This window comes from Felis catus, chromosome A1 (assembly GCF_018350175.1).
Source record: "Felis catus isolate Fca126 chromosome A1, F.catus_Fca126_mat1.0, whole genome shotgun sequence".
NCBI lineage: Eukaryota > Metazoa > Chordata > Mammalia > Carnivora > Felidae > Felis > Felis catus.
The window spans coordinates 190,778,007-190,793,790 of NC_058368.1; the positions used below are offsets into that span (position 1 = coordinate 190,778,007).

The 15,784-nt window shown below is 41.0% G+C and overlaps 1 protein-coding gene across 7 annotated transcripts in view; it reads right to left on the bottom strand.

Annotated features, from left to right (window-relative positions):
• Nucleotides 1–15,784, bottom strand: part of SGCD (sarcoglycan delta) — a 946,774-nt gene that overhangs the window by 129,242 nt on the left and 801,748 nt on the right. For 6 of the 7 annotated variants that reach the window (XM_019839908.3, XM_045036411.1, XM_045036400.1 and 3 more), the window contains one exon: nucleotides 12,334–12,453. The exons of the other annotated variant lie outside the window; for it this stretch is intronic. In XM_019839908.3, coding sequence (XP_019695467.1) covers nucleotides 12,334–12,453 — 120 coding nt within the window. The remainder of the gene's footprint in view (nucleotides 1–12,333; nucleotides 12,454–15,784) is intronic. 7 annotated transcript variants of the gene reach the window in all.

The window sequence follows — 15,784 nt, forward strand, 5'->3', positions numbered from 1 at the left end:
GGCATGATGTCAGAGTAGAAATACACACTCGCTGTGTAAACTTGGGCAAGCTTACTTCCACATTCTTCCATCTCTTAATTTCTCAGATGGAGATTTCTTTTCTTTTTTCCCCCCTCATCCTGAGCACCTTTAAGGGTGGTTTTGAAAATCAAATGAGATGGCAAAAACAAAAGCAAAACAGAAACTCCGTGGAAGTATTTTGATCTAACTAAATGCTACTACGCAGAGGGTGATTATACATTCAGTTCTCAAGGACTGCATTAGCTGTTTTGTGTCACCTCACTTGTGATTTGTGGTAGCAAAGACAGTCCCCCACACTGATTTCTCACACTTGTAATTGGTCTGTCTGTGGATCACAGAAGGAAAGGCGGCAGGAAGAAGATGGAGAGAGAAAGAGGAAAGGGCTCATTTTAACCACCAGTCAATTCAACTCCCATCCCGTAATTCATTTTTTATCCCCCAGCTGTTCAAGTGACAGGACTAAGTTTTTAAACTGAAGTTCAGTTACCAGGCTGGACTGCAAGAATAAGAGTGGCTTTTGACATCTCCTTTCAAAGAGAACAGCTTCTTCTGATTGTTCTAACTTCATCCATTGAAATCCTTCAAGGGTTGACTCAGACCTCTACTTCTCAGTGAAGGCCTCTCTTTGGACCATGTGTGGCCCCAGTGTTCTGGGCACTTTAAGGGAGCACAGCCTTGCACATGGGTTTCTCTGGTACATTTTTCACATCTTATACTCTAGCCTAAGTTCGCAAACACAAGTAGAAACCATGCCTTATAAATCCAAGGCCCTGGCACCCTTCCTTGCTCCGCCAGACATCTATGATCAGAGTCTGCTAAGGAGAAACATCTTTTCAGAGTCTGGGAGGAAGAATTAGGCCACAGGAACTTAGGCTCTCATGCAAGGATTCCCTCATTAAACACAGCTAAAGCACTAGAGCCTGAACACTTCCCAATAACCAGTCAGCTAGACAGATAGGAAGTTGAGAGGGAAAGTCATTTTCCTTGGCAGCTGCGATGCATTTAACAGCCAAAGAAGAAAAGCACATTACCTTCCTCCATAGCTCATAGGCACTCTGCATATTGATTTCAAATCAGCTCTCTCCTTTGTTTGGTTAAATGCAATCTCTGCCACAAGCCTGTGATACAATACAAGTACTTTAGATGTGCTCTGACCTCTGATCAGCTCCCATCAAGCACGTTAGCGGGAAGAACAATGAACTGCGTTCAGAATTCATCCGCCATGCTTGTGCCCTGTCCAACTGGGATAAAACTGCCCTTCCACATAGGCTCAGCCTGTTGCCCTTGGGCTGAGCGTGAACACGGGAAAGGTGAGCTGTCTGTGAACACTGAAGGTCTTGGAGAGCAGGCCGCATAACTTTCTTTTTGGAATGTCTTTTTGAATTAAACCTCCAAGCAGAGACCTCACAGATGTGTCTGGTCCCATAAATAGTGAGTCTGTCTGACCCACTCCCCAGCTCATCCTCCGTCACACCATCCTGTAAATCACAAATCAGATCTCGTCACTCCCCTATTTGAAGCTCTTTAATGTCTTTCCATTACCCTTAAGTCTAAGTACCTTAATAATGACACACAGTGGCCAAGATAATAGTATGGTTTTATAATAGATGCGTATGCGCACATCTCCATAATGATCCATGTATATATGTTTATCTATATATTTATATAACATATAATATAGGCCACATGACATATACAACAAATATATACATACATTTGAAATATATATATGTGTGTATTTGTTGCTATAGGTCTTTGATACATGTTAAACGCACAGGCTTTTTATACTAAAATACTGAATTGCACACTTTAAATGGACGAATTGTATGATATGGGAATTATATCTCAACAAAGGTACAAAAACAAACAAAATATAGACTTGAAATCTGATTATCGGGTTTGCATCTAACCTCAGCCATTTAATTTCCACATAACCTTGGGGAACCTGCTTCTGTGCTTGTCAGTCTGTTCGTATGTAAAATGAGTATAACAACAAAACTTATATTACAGGGCTGTCTTGAGAATTGAGTTCACTTGAGTTAAATTGAGTTAACGTGAGTTATCTTGAGATTTGAATGGTATCTGGTATAGGGTAAGCTTTTAATAAATGTTAACTATCATAATTACAGCGGGTCTCTTTTCATATCTGGGCACTCTGCTCCTTGACCTCCACCCTCTGGCCATGCTGGAGTTGCAAAACTTTTTCTAAAAGGTCACGCTTCTCCAGGACTTTGTACATGTCACTCCACACTCAGCCCTTGACCCCCTTTCCTTGACTAACTCCTATTTATTCCTCCAGTCTCCACTGAAACATCATTTCCTTCGGGAAGACTCCCTTACTGGCAAAATTAGGTTAAGATCTCCTAATTTTATGTTTCCATGACGTCGTACTTCCCTCATGATAAGTCACATTCTTCTCATGTAAATGTTAACAATAGCTGTCTTTCTTGCTTGGCTATGGAATCCAGAAAGGTGGGGGCCCCAGTGCCCTTTGGTCGGCAAAGCAGCCGGCCACAGTAGGTGCTCAATTTGTTAAGTACACCTGAATTTCTTTTTAAGTGAGAACTCCTACACTATGGCTTAAATAGTGCCAAGAACCTTCTTGTTGATGTCACTCCCTTTTTTTTTTTTTTTGGACCCATGAAAGTTCTTGCATCACGAATAACTTCCAATTGTCTAAGTATACTTTTCTCTTTGGCTTACAGAATCAGAATCACATCAAATACTTCCATTAACAATTCAGCCACATCCTCTATAGTATGCTGCCAAGAGTGGAGCACTATGGGCAAGTCCTGTTAGCACATAGAGTAGCTAAGTGCCGACTTCTGTATTCTACCTGAGTTTGTAAGAAACATTTCCACTGATATTTAAGATTTCACTGGGTGCACTGACAGCCCTATTGGACCATAACCTATTTGAGATTGAGAAACTTCTGTGCTGTGTCCTTACATCCCCGCATTGAGATTTGATTGGCAATAGTTGCACAAATGGTGCTCAAGAGGAACCTGTAGAAGGAACGATAGTAATATGTGTCAGTAACAGTGGGCACTTATCATGCACTTAGCACTGTGCCAGGAACGTTTCATATATTATGTAGGTACTCTGACCACCCTCACTTTACATATGAGCAACCTGAGGCTTTCAGAATTTAGACACTTGTCCGAAGTTATGCCATTAGAGCCAGGAGAGGTATCCAGGCAGTCGGTCTCTAAACCCCATACCCATCCAACCATTCTGCTGTCCTACCCTACTGTCGCAAAGGGAACTCTGGCATTTGCTTCTATACTGTTCCCTGAGGGGTTCTGGACAATTTCTCCCCTCCCTCTCTCCTGATCTCTTTAGTTTAGATTCATCCTCACCACCGTACCCATCATTCCTAGGAAAGACATGGTACAAAAGGGGTTAAGATTAGAAGAGTAGTACAGAGAAAAAGCACAGAGCAAGGTGGGAGGGAAAGCATAAGTTGCTGAGGGAAGTATTTTTAGCACTCTTTTCTCCCACTCAAATAAGCAGAATTAAATTCAAGTCCCTCCAATAAAGGAGAATGAAGTTAATTTCCTTCCCCAGTCTGCACACTGAGAGTTTCTTATTCACATTGTCATCTCATTAAATTCCTAGTGTCACTGTGAAACACCAACATTCTCCTTGGTCTCTGCTGGGAAGAGAGAAAAAAAATCAACTCAGGTGACTTTTGGTTGAATAAGAATATTCTGCAACAGTGAATATAATTAAGGAGAAAGGTGACAATAAACCTACACTATATGGATAAGCTTTTGACATTGAAGATGTCCTGGCAGAACTTTATCCCCTCATTTGAAAACACTCTGTTCTTGGTATTAACTGCCAAGAAGAAAACTTTGATGATAAAAACAAACCAACAGATGCCTGAAAGCACATTAGCTGTAGCTTGATAGAGAATTTCAAGTCGTGTTGGTTCCGCAGACAAAAAAGCTGAGACGTACCCCTCCCCAAGTGCTGGAATTGGTTCTCTTGAAAGCAGACAAAGAGTGAACCTCATCAACTCTTTAATCAAACTAGAAAGCTGACAAATGTCTCCCAACTGCCTTTCCCCCTCTTCCTACCCCACCACGTGCAAGTGAGGGAGACCATGGCTCAGCAACTGGGAGGTCTGCTAAGGCATTGCTTCTGGGACAGCTGGCAACGTTTACACAGTACAATGAATCCGTCATGCTGATATTAAATCACATCCCTCTTGCCAAATGGAGCCGTGTGTGGGGCCCAGCAAATGCTTTTGCATCAGGAATCAACCCCTCAAGCTTGGGGGATGAAGATGCACCTTGAACCGTGGCAGCTCATTGAGGCCTGTGCGCATGGGTGGGTGGGTGCATGAAATGAGGTGGTGGAATCATCCAGGCTTTTGTTAGTTTTGGGAGAATTACGACAGTTTTACTCCACAGCATTTCAGATGAAACCCTACTCTTGCTTTTTTTCATTAAGTATCTCTGGTTTATTAAGGTTGGGGTTGTTCATCCGAGACTTTCTCACTGCATTATTTATGGGAAATGTATCTTTATGATCAAATACATTTTTCCTGCATTCCTGTAAATAATAAACCAAGTTTGGAATGAGATGCCAGACAACTCTACAAGAAGCAATTCTTTTTCAATAGTTGAATCTCCTGCAGATTATCTCTGATAACGATAACAGAGAGCGGAGAGAGGGCGCTGGCAGGTTCCAGGCTCTTCTGATTTGTTACACAAATGTTCCTATTAGACTGGGGGGCTCTCATCTCTCAAGAATCAATGTATGAATTCATCATCATTTAAGAGGAATTGTGTTCCATTTTTACTATAACCTTTCGGCCTCTCTCATGCTTCCTTCCACTCATGGATAAGATATTTCAGAAAGGAAAAGAAACAGACAAAGATGGAGGACAAAGAAAAAGGGGGAGAGGTTGTTTAGAATCTACACACACCGCCTAAGGAGTGATTTGATCAGAGCCAAATAGCCAACATCACATGGCTGGTAGGTATGGCAGAACCAGTTCATCACATTCTAAAGCACTGGGTTCCTTCTCATGGAGAAAGGCAGAGTAGATAAGGGAAAGCCTAAGAACACGGGATGGGGACTTCAACGTGTGAGGATGTGTCTGTGAGTCACAGACGTGACAAACCAGCCCTGGAGTTTTGTTCATAGGAAGAAATGGGCAAGTGGCTGTTTGGTGATGCTCTGTTTGAAAGGCATCTCTTAGTTCTTCCTCTGGGATGCCCTCCTAAGCCTAAGCACTCCTCTCTGGAGTCCATCTGTTCAATGTGTATGGATGACTCTCTGGCCCTCTGCAAATGGAACATCTCTTGTGGCCACTGGACACTTGGCCTCTCCTTTAGGTGCCCAAGCATTAAGACCCAGGGCAACTGAAGCTGAACCATTTCTCTCCAATCTCAAACCTGCTCCTATCTAGTTCTATTAATGATTCTACAAGTATCTGACAAAGTACCCAACACCAGAGCCATCCCAGACTTCCCTCTCTTGACCCTCCACATGCACTTAGTTACCAAGTGTCATCAGTTTTACTTTAAGATCCTCTTCTGGGCTGATGGCTCAGAGCCTGGAGCCTGTTTCCGATTCTGTGTCTCCCTCTCTCTCTGCCCCTCCCCCGTTCATGCTCTGTCTCTCTCTGTCCCAAAAATAAATAAACGTTGAAAAAAAAAAATTAAGATGCTCTTTCCCATTTGTTCTCTCTTCTCTTTCCATCCTGGTTTAGGCCCTTATGAATCCTCAGCAAAAGCATAATAATACTCTCTTAACTTAGCTGCACATTCTCCCTCCCTCCCATTCTCTATGCAATCAGATTGGTTATCAAATATTGCAATGTTCAAAATCTTTCAATCCATTCTTGCAAAAAAAAAAAAAAGTATTACTGAGCACTTACTAAGTACCAGGCACTATCCTAGAACCTGAAAAACAAAAGTGCCTTCTGTCATAAAGCTTACATCCTAGTGAGGAAGATATGATATAAATAAACATATTTTTACGTAAAATAAACATTTATCACAACAATGCGTACTGTGATATCTGCCCTGAAGAGGAATAGAGCAAAGATACAGACTAGGAATATGCAAACTTCTTCCGGAAAGTGTCAAATAATAAATATTTTAGGCTTTGTGGGCCACATGATCTGTCTCAACTACTCAATCCTGCTGTTGGAGTGTGAAAGCGACCATAGATAATACTTAAAAAAATGAGCACGGCTGTGTTCCAATAAACATTACAAAACCAGGCAGTGCTTTCAGCCTCATTGGCCCAGAGGCTTACTTTGCCAGCTCTTGGTACAGAAAGTGCAAGCAGGAGTGTGCTATTTTTATAAGGTGGCCAAGGAAGACCTTTGAGATGAAGTGGCATTTAAGCCATAAAAGGAGAGAACCTTTATATGTAGACTGGAAAAGAGCATTCTATGTGGAGGGAAGAGTAGACACAAATGCTGGGAGATGAGAGCATGCTTGGTTATGAAGTGAGGAGTGAGGTGACAAAAATCCAGTGACTGTGGAGCTGAGTAAGCAAGAGGATGAGAATTTGTAAAGCATCTTCTGGTGATCTTCACAATTCCTGGGTTCCATGGTCTCAGGCGCGGTTTTCAGAATTTTCCATGGTCATACCTTTGATTACAATAATGAACATTTGTTGTTTCTTGCCCAGCGTCCATTCTCTCTTCTGGACACAACACCCCAGTTTCCCTTTGGAGAACTGTCCCCTGTAGCTCATTCTTGGTCATTTCCAACCTCAGCAGTGGCAGTGGAGATATGAATCACGCCTCGCTCACCAGCAAATTCCATCACTGAGGTCATAATGACTAGTCGGGGATGGGCATATGGCCCACACCAATCTAGTTAGAGGAAAAACTTAGGCCTTTGTTGGATTTATATTCAGAAGGTAAGCACTATTTCTGCTTTTGAAGACAAAAACCATAATTCTGTAACAGAGCTGAGAAGTGTTAAGAGAAAGAGAGTGACTGAATTTCAGTTACATTATTTGAGCCACTGAATCTAGCCTCAAGCCAACTACCAATGGACTTTTCCATCACAAGGCAATCAGTCTCCCCACCTCACGACCAAGTGAATCCTTATTGAAAAACACATGCTGTTCCATTCACCAAGCAAGCTCTCCCTGTCTATGTTTTGATTTGCCAACATGTACTCAAGACCTAGTGCAAATGCTTCCCCATTTATGAAGCTTTCTAAACTCTCTCTAGCACACCACCCCACTGCACTCTAGCTGGATCCTGGAATTATAGTCACTCTGTTTCTATCCTTCTAAGCAGCTTGTTTTTAGGATGTGAGTCTCATCTCCCTGAAGAGACAGAGCTCCCTGAGAGAGCAGGGACAGGGACAGGTACACACATCTCTGTATCTCCATGAAGCCAGAAGTCACAATTTAGAGCTTTAGGTATAGAAGTGGATATATGATACACACACACACACATCTATTTCATGAAAGACCACCACTAAGAATACTGCACTCCTTTCATCATAATTATCCATCGCCAGGATGCAGTAGTAAGTTTCATCAAAAACTAATTCAAAAGGCTAAATGTATCATCTGATGTCTTCCTAAGGAAAAAAAAATAGCATCAGACCACATTTAAATTTCTATAAATCTTCTGCTAATTTAAATGGATTTAGAATTAATTAAAAATGTTTTTCAATTGATAATAATGTAACTCAGATAATTAGCATCAAGTAGCATCTAGAGGACATATTTAAAAAAACTAATCTAGAGTACAGACCTAATTAACAATTAGAATAACACTTTATAATTATGCTTTGTTTATAAATGCTAGAATGTCCAATTCATTGTTCAATGAAATTGGTCATTAATGAAAATCAAAATTATTTTTCCCTGGTGTCTCCATGAAGATGCCTCTTAGATGCACTGGCTTTTATGCTGCCTATTTTCTTGGTGCTTTTTAAAGGCCATTCCTGTCTAATATTTAATAACTTTATTCTTTAATTAAAGCTGAACAATACCATACCTTATTGTGCACACTAACTTACACCTTTTTGGTAATTAAGCAGATGCATTTGACTACAAACCTGAATTCTCTCACGTCAAGCCTAAAGAGATAACTGTGCAGTATGGAAAACCCAAGGGTGACAAAGATACCGTGACCATATGAAGAGACATAGGGCTGGATACCTTCATGAAAGCAAAGAGACTAGAAAACCAGGGAACTAGGAGACTCCTCGTCTAGGAGAACAACAGCCCCATCAGTGGAATTAGGGAAGTGGGTTCTGGAGAGGCAGGGAGGTTGCTGGAAGACACCTAAGTTCAGCTACAGAAGTGAAACTTCTAGAAAGACCTCTATGCAGAAAAATGCAGGCTAACTGCTGAGAACTTGGATTTAGAATTGAGAAGGCAGTTCAAAGTGAATACTGATTGAGAAGGTCATCTGAAAAGAAGCAAGTGTTGAAGCCATATAGAAGTGTGGGATTTCCCACAGAAATACAAAAACAGAGGAAAACAAGGACTGGACCTAGAGAGAGTCTACACCTGATGCCAAGTGTGAGTCCAGGCTACTTATACAAGATGAAAGAAGGGTTAGTGAGGGAAGCAGAGAAAAAGTCAGAGAAAAGTCAGAGACCTGGGAGAATGGTGGGAACAGCAGAGTATCCAGAATCCAAAAAGGGAGGAATTGTTGAAAAAGAGTTGCCTGGTTTTCTTTTCTCCTCCTTGTGGTACTAGTATGCTATGGAGCTCAGGGAAGGTACAGACTATTGTGATAGAAGTCACATGTGTAGTGGGAAGACTGCCTGGATTCATATCCTGACTCCCTCAGTTTCTCTCTGTGGAAATTTGGGCAAGTTTTACATTACTCTGTGCCTCAGTTTGCTCGTCTGTACATCAAGGTGATAAGCCAGTGCCCTTCTTGACTCTTTGAAGGTTGCTGTGAGAAGCAAATGTGTTTATTCACGGTGATTTGTTCGGTATTTTGCACAGAGTAAACCCTTAACATGTGTTAGCTATATCCATACTGTGACTTTTCTGGAGCAAAGTGATAAAAGCTGAGCCTACACTCAAATGAAAGTTACCAGCAAAGTTGTGGCAAAGTTGAGTGTCTTAGGTCATGGTTCTCAAACTTTGGCATGCATTAGAGCCACCTGGAAGCTTTGCTGGCCCCCAATCCTGAGTTTCTGGTTCAGTAGGTATGGGTGGGGCTTGAGAATTTGCAAGCCTAACAAGTACACTATAGCTGATGTTCTCCATTCAGGGACCCACACTTTCAGAACCACTGTCTTCATGAGTAGAGGAAAAGATTCTACAAATCTGGCAATCCAGTCCAGGCCTTCAACCTCTTTTAAGTTCAATTTGAGAACACACATGCTAGCAAGATTTGTTTCATGTGCACGTGGGTGAAGTGGGCAGTGGAGCACTTCTTAGCTCTTAAAGGCTCTTTCTATTCTGGCCCTTCCTATGTCCAGGAAATCGGCTAGTCCAAACTTAACTGATATATGGATACTTCTATAAGTTCTCTGCCAATTTCTCTGAGTACTTTCTTTCATGGACAGAGAGGGCTGTGTAAAATTTTAGAATGTGATGGGTCCCCTGAAATCCAAGTGGACCAACTGAAACCATCACCAACATGATGGTTAGCATGTATGGATGGCTTACCATGTGCCACCACTGTGCTATTCACTCTACATACACTTTACCATCCAGTTCTCCCAACTACTGTGACAGTCAAGCAGTATTATGCTATGGCACAGAGTAGAAAGATGCCTAGAAAGGTGAAGTGATATCATAAGGACTTGGCTGATGAATGACAGAAACCAGGATTATTGGCCAGTGTCAACTACAAAACCTATGCTCTCAGCCACTCATCTAAGTGGTTCTTGCCTTCTCTCTTTTCCTCAGGAAAGATGTGCATCAGCAATTACAATCCGTCTACAATGATACCCTTCTCCCTGCCCCCGTATCTCTTCCTGGATAATTATTCTGTATGAGGCATGGCTTCTAATCCCTTTGTCAAACTATTCAGGGTCCTTTGAGTGTGCTTGAGGAAGTCATTGTCCTAAAAACTGAATAGGTGGGTGTGATTATCCAGAGAAGAATTTAAACAACAAAGTTTCATATTTAGGAGGCATGATCTTCTTAGGCTTATTCCTTATTATTTTCTACTGCTATTCCTACTCAACTATCAATAGAAATAACTGATTTATTTATGTATGTTTCTTATTATATTCATTTATCCTCCCATTCTTTATTTTGTTCCACCCTGTTTTAAATTTATTTTTAAGTGTTTATTTATTTGTTAGAGAGAAAGAGACAGAGTATGAGCTGGGGAGGGGCAGAAAAAGACAGAATCTGAAGCAGGCTCCAGGCTCTGAGCTGTCAGCACAGAGCCTGCCGTGGGGCTTGAACTCAGGAACTGTGAGATCATGACCTGAGCCAAAGTCGGACGCTTAACAAACGGAACCACTCCACTCTCTTTGTTTTGTATATGTGGAAACTAAATGTTAGAGAGAAAAACAGATTTGGGTAGGGTCACTCTAATCCTAAATGTTTGAGCAAGGATTCAAATCCAGCTACGTTAGACTCCACCATGAAATATGCATCCAGATTCAAAGCTCCTGAGAACTTGCTCAGTCTGATGACTCAAAAAGACAAACTTCTCATTAAGCAGAAAATGAAATTGCCTAAACTTCTCGTTCCACACCATATGGCTGAATCCCAGCTGACAGGAAGCTCATTTCTGCAACACACTAAGCTCATTTCACTGAGTAGGTTGATGCGAGATTTGTAGGGTGGTCATTTCCTAATCTTTTTAGCATTGATAGCAACAGTGGTATTTATCATGATGCTTCCTTTCTACATTTTAACATGAAAAAGCAAATGTTCCTGATGATGGAGAGAGATAGATCTTGTCCTAAATTGTTCTCTAAGTAAAATATCAAAAGCATAAGCAATGACAGCAGCAACAACAACAACAAAATATCCACCTGCTTTCAAATGACCAAAAATTACAATAATCTTCTAGTCCTACTTAACTGTAGGGTGGGGAAGGGGAAAGTTCTTAAATGATACCATCACAGAGTTTTTCACAGGAAGGTAAAGCCAAAGTATTTGGACATCTAAAATTATTCTGAATCTTTGAAGATTCAGATTTTAAAGAAGTGAGGTGACTCACAAAGTGCCGAAGAACTAACGGGAGGTACCAAACTCCATTTGTACACAATTATCTTAGCAGGAGATACCATCACTTTTCCCCTGGGCAATTCTTTTATAGCTGGTATAGCTAAGTATTCTTCAACAAAAGGAGAGCCAGAAATTTTTGTGTTTGTTTCCTCCACCACCCCCCAAAACGTAGAACTCATGTGGGAAGTGCTATTTCTACAAGTAACAGAGAAAAACATTAATACTAAGGGTTGGCCAAGGTCTTAGAACATATTTATAGGCATTTAGGTATGCTGAGTCTGGAGTCCTTGGGCAAGGATTTCAACTGGTAGCTTGATCTTAGACCATTTTCTTTACTGTTGGTAAGCGTTTGTGTACTTATCTGAAATTGGGACAAGTTTGAGGAGGTAGCAAGGTATAGTGCTTTAAAGTCAAGCATGCTGAATTCAAAATACCTGATTGATAAAACATGAAGTCATTTAATCCTAGGGACAACTTGAGATGGTAGGTGTTCATAGTCCCACTGAGCAGGACAGAAAACTGGCTCAGTGAGGTCAATACCTTGCCCAAAGTCACACAGCTAATTGGTGACAGAGCAGGGACACAAGACAGATTAGCTCCAGCACCAGGACTCCGAAACCACCATATTAGACCATTTCGCTGTAACTACAGAAGACTAATTTGTTGTGTGCTCCAATCCAGTAATTGCAACAGTGGCACCATAGATATTCCTGCAAATGTTTTCACCAATTAATTCTTGGGTCTTTCCACCAGAACTTCTAATTCAGCATGTCACAGTTGGATCCATGTGACTTTTCAGAAGTTCCCTAGGCAATTCTTAATTTATAACCCAGTTTAGGAATCTCCGTATCATGTATGTAGGTCTTGACTGCTTCTACCAAAACTGCCTGAGAGGACAGTATGTGTTCATGCGTATTTGTTGGCATGAACATGTTCCCCCAAATGAAGCTCAGTGTTGGTAGTCATGTCACAAAACCTCCTGACTTGAGAACTTTTCACTGGGGTACCAAATTCTGAGTTTAGGGGGTGGGGGAGTTCATCTACCTTACTTTAAGAGAATCCAGGTAATTGGCCTAAATCTTTCTTCAAGGCAACATTTCCCTTTTCCTCTAAAATGTATACATTAGTATCATATCAATTATATGATCAAAGTTTCCTTACCTAAAACTCTTAATCTCTCAGCTCCTACTACCACTTCATCGTTATCTGCAGAAAAGAGCAATTTTCCAGAAACTGTCTTTACTTCAAACTTTTTGCCATAAGCTTCTACGGCTTTTGGACCTAGAATGGGGGGGGGGAGAGATGGAGAGGAAGAGGGAGAGGGAGAGGGAGAGAGAGAGAGAGAGAGAGAGAGACATTAGTCTCATTGCATTCAATTACAAAGAGTTTTTCACAGGACACATGCATCTGATGAGGTTGTGTGGGACTTTAATATAAGTGGATTGTTTTTCACGAGCCAATCATGAAAATTAGTCTTGCGACTCTGGCCATGTCTTGTCAATTACTTTTAATCATGTGCTCTCAGGCTGATTTTAAAGACCATCGTGTCCCTTCTTCAAACTAATGCTTGAATGAGGTCTCCCTTAGCTAACTACCAAATTACTATCAAATACTTGTAGATTTTGGCTTGAAAGTACCAAGGCATAGAAAGTTCACCACCTCTTGAAGTAATCGGAATATCTATGGCCAGCTCTAACTCTTGGAAAGGGTGCCTTTAAATTCAATTGAAGTCTGTCTCAGCCGGTACCCTTAAACCATTAGCTGTATTTGATACCAGACAAGTCTATTTCCTTAGTATATATAGATCATTTCCTGGCAGAAAAGGCCAGAAAATATATGGCAATTAATTACCAGAAAGTTATTGAATCTTTTATGCTACAATTTCACTCAATAAAAAAGAAATTTTAGAGGATTTATCATATGGCAACAAATGCTATCCTTGAAGGGAAGCTATTGTAGTGGCATCTTCTGATGAACCCAAATAGAGGTTTAGACATTTATCAGTAAATCAGAAAACTGCAGAGTTTTGGGTACCATGGAAAAAATAAAACAAACTAATGTGTTAGAATTCCTTAAACAAACAAAAAACCAAACAGAAGGCATTGTAGTTTATCTGTACTAGAGCTAACTGAATATCTCAAGTTCAGGTGGCTCTCAAAAGCTGGTCTGCAGAAATTAATCAGAATAACCTGGGAGGTATAATCATCTTCACAGAACCTCACTCAGATCAAAAAGAATTTATCTTTTGGTCCAGAAATTCATAAAGAAAAAAAATGGAGGAAAGAGTCTAGAAATCTTATATTTTCCCAAAGCTGATCAGGAGATTCTGATAGAGCATTTCTGTTTCAAGTTATTTTCAAGACAGTGTCATTTAATTATAAAAATCAGTAATGAAAGGGCCCTCAATGCCTTCCAGGTATAGACCAAAGAGAACAAACATGTAGGTGAACAAGTTGAGTTTATTATTCATTGTTGTGATAGAGAACACACACCAGGGGCAACCACTCAGGGCATCTCAGTAAGAAAGACCTTACTATAGTATTTGGTTTTATGTTATTTTGGGGCTGAATTTAAGGAAGCAAGGCTTTGCTTTGGATAAGGTGCTGACAGGAAGTGGGTGTAATTTTACAATTGGCATGTTAATAAATCTTATCTAGAGGTGGGGAAGATCAGAGCAATGCTAAACCTGGAATGGATAAAAAACAGAAGTCACTGATATTAACCAGGATTGAAGAAGTTCAGTCATTTTGCTGGTTTGGATAGGTGTTTCCATTTTTATCTGTTTTCAGACATGATTAGAGTTGTCTTTGTTTTCTGTTTTGTCTTGATCCTTCATGATCGCCACGTTGCCTTGTCTGGTGCTGATGTTCTGTGAAATGGATTATGTTCAAACAGGAGAACACAAAAGACTCGCTTATATTGCCAGGACTGCTCCTGGACGTCTAGGGGTGTTTTCCTCAACGACAAGACTATCAGACTAAGAATCAGAAGACAAGAATTATGTTCCAACTCTCTCATTTTCTGGTCATGTGACTTGGGGAAAATCCTCTGATCTTTCTGAACCTCATTTTTCTGCATCTGTAGAATTGTACTATCACCATCTCTTCTATTACCTTATAGAAAGATTAAAAGGATCAAATTATACTATATTTATAAAAAGCACTCTGTAGGTGGGAAAGTGCTGCGAAATCATGACTATCATCATTGTGATCATGACCTGTCACCAAGTTTCTAATACAGTGGTCCCAACACATTGAAAATAATTAATGACAATCACCTCTTAGTGCACTTGCCTCATTCACATAATCCTGACAATTTGGAAGTGTGATCTCCCACTAGTACATCCACACCAGCCCTCTGACAAAAAGAAGGGCATTGGAAAGGCTCCTGAATGAATAGGAAATGGAAACAGCAGACACAGCAGAGACTTTCTAAATGGCATGGGACCGAGGCATTATCTTCTCCAATGGCCTTCATGCGTAGGTGAAAACAAGTGGCAGCAGAGCTAAGGGCTCTCTCAAGGTCATGAGGTCAGCTAATGGAAGATCTGGGTCTGGAATTGAGCTCTCAGAATTGTTCCATAGAAGAAAAGGGATGTGTGTTTGTCTAGAGAGGAGAAGACAGCTGGAGTCAACACAGGAGGAGCAGTGAGGAGGGGACCTTTTGGAGGATAGGGAAAGGGGGCGTCGAAAGCTACAGACAAGGACCAGAAAACAATCCTGAAAGAACAGGGATGGACAGTGAGGGCTTTTGATTAGGTGATTATTGGAGGGCGAAGATGCAGGTATCTACTTGGTCATACTGAAGACTCTCTGGTCATACCAGAGGGGGGAGACTGGGTACCAGGAGGTGAAGAAGTGTTAATGAATGAATGAATGACCTTGGGATAGGCATGGGGTGAGCAGTTTGACACTCTGGATCTAGTCAATGGCAAAATGGGGGTATGATTAGGAGACAAAACTGCTTTGCCTTTGCCTCCGTGGATCTGGGCAGTTTCATGAGATATGGCCCTGGAGGAGTTGAGAACACCTGCCTGTTTAAAGCAAGTTTGCTCTGAACTTATGACTGGTTCCTGAAATATATGAGAGAATGTCCTAAAAACACCGAAACAATCAGATAACTCAAAACACAATTAAGTTATCTTGTTTTTCAGAGCTTCTCAGAACACAAAGGAATTTATCAAGGGCCAGAACCATTTGCACATATAAAGCTCTGTAGTTGGAAGTTCTAGCCAAAACCCCACAGAGCAACTGCTGGCTCAATGGTGCAGATGGCTTGTTCTTTTGTTGATTTTACCTGGGGCTGCCAAATGTCCTGGATGTGGCTAAAATCTTTAAAAACAAAACAAAACAAAACAACCCCCCCCCCAAAAAAAAAAAAACAAGGGTCCTGGAGGAAATGAAAATGGGAAATAGGTCTGGAGACTGCTCAGGAGGTCCATCAGGGAACCCACTCTTCCTCTCTAGGATGGAAAAAAAATCATTATTTGAAGCCCGAAACTACTCCAATTAATCTCCCTCAGTGCCGGGTAATATGTGTCAACTACTTCCTTAATGAATCTCCTACACGGGAAGAACTGGAAACCATCAGGACATACCAGCAGTTTCCCAGT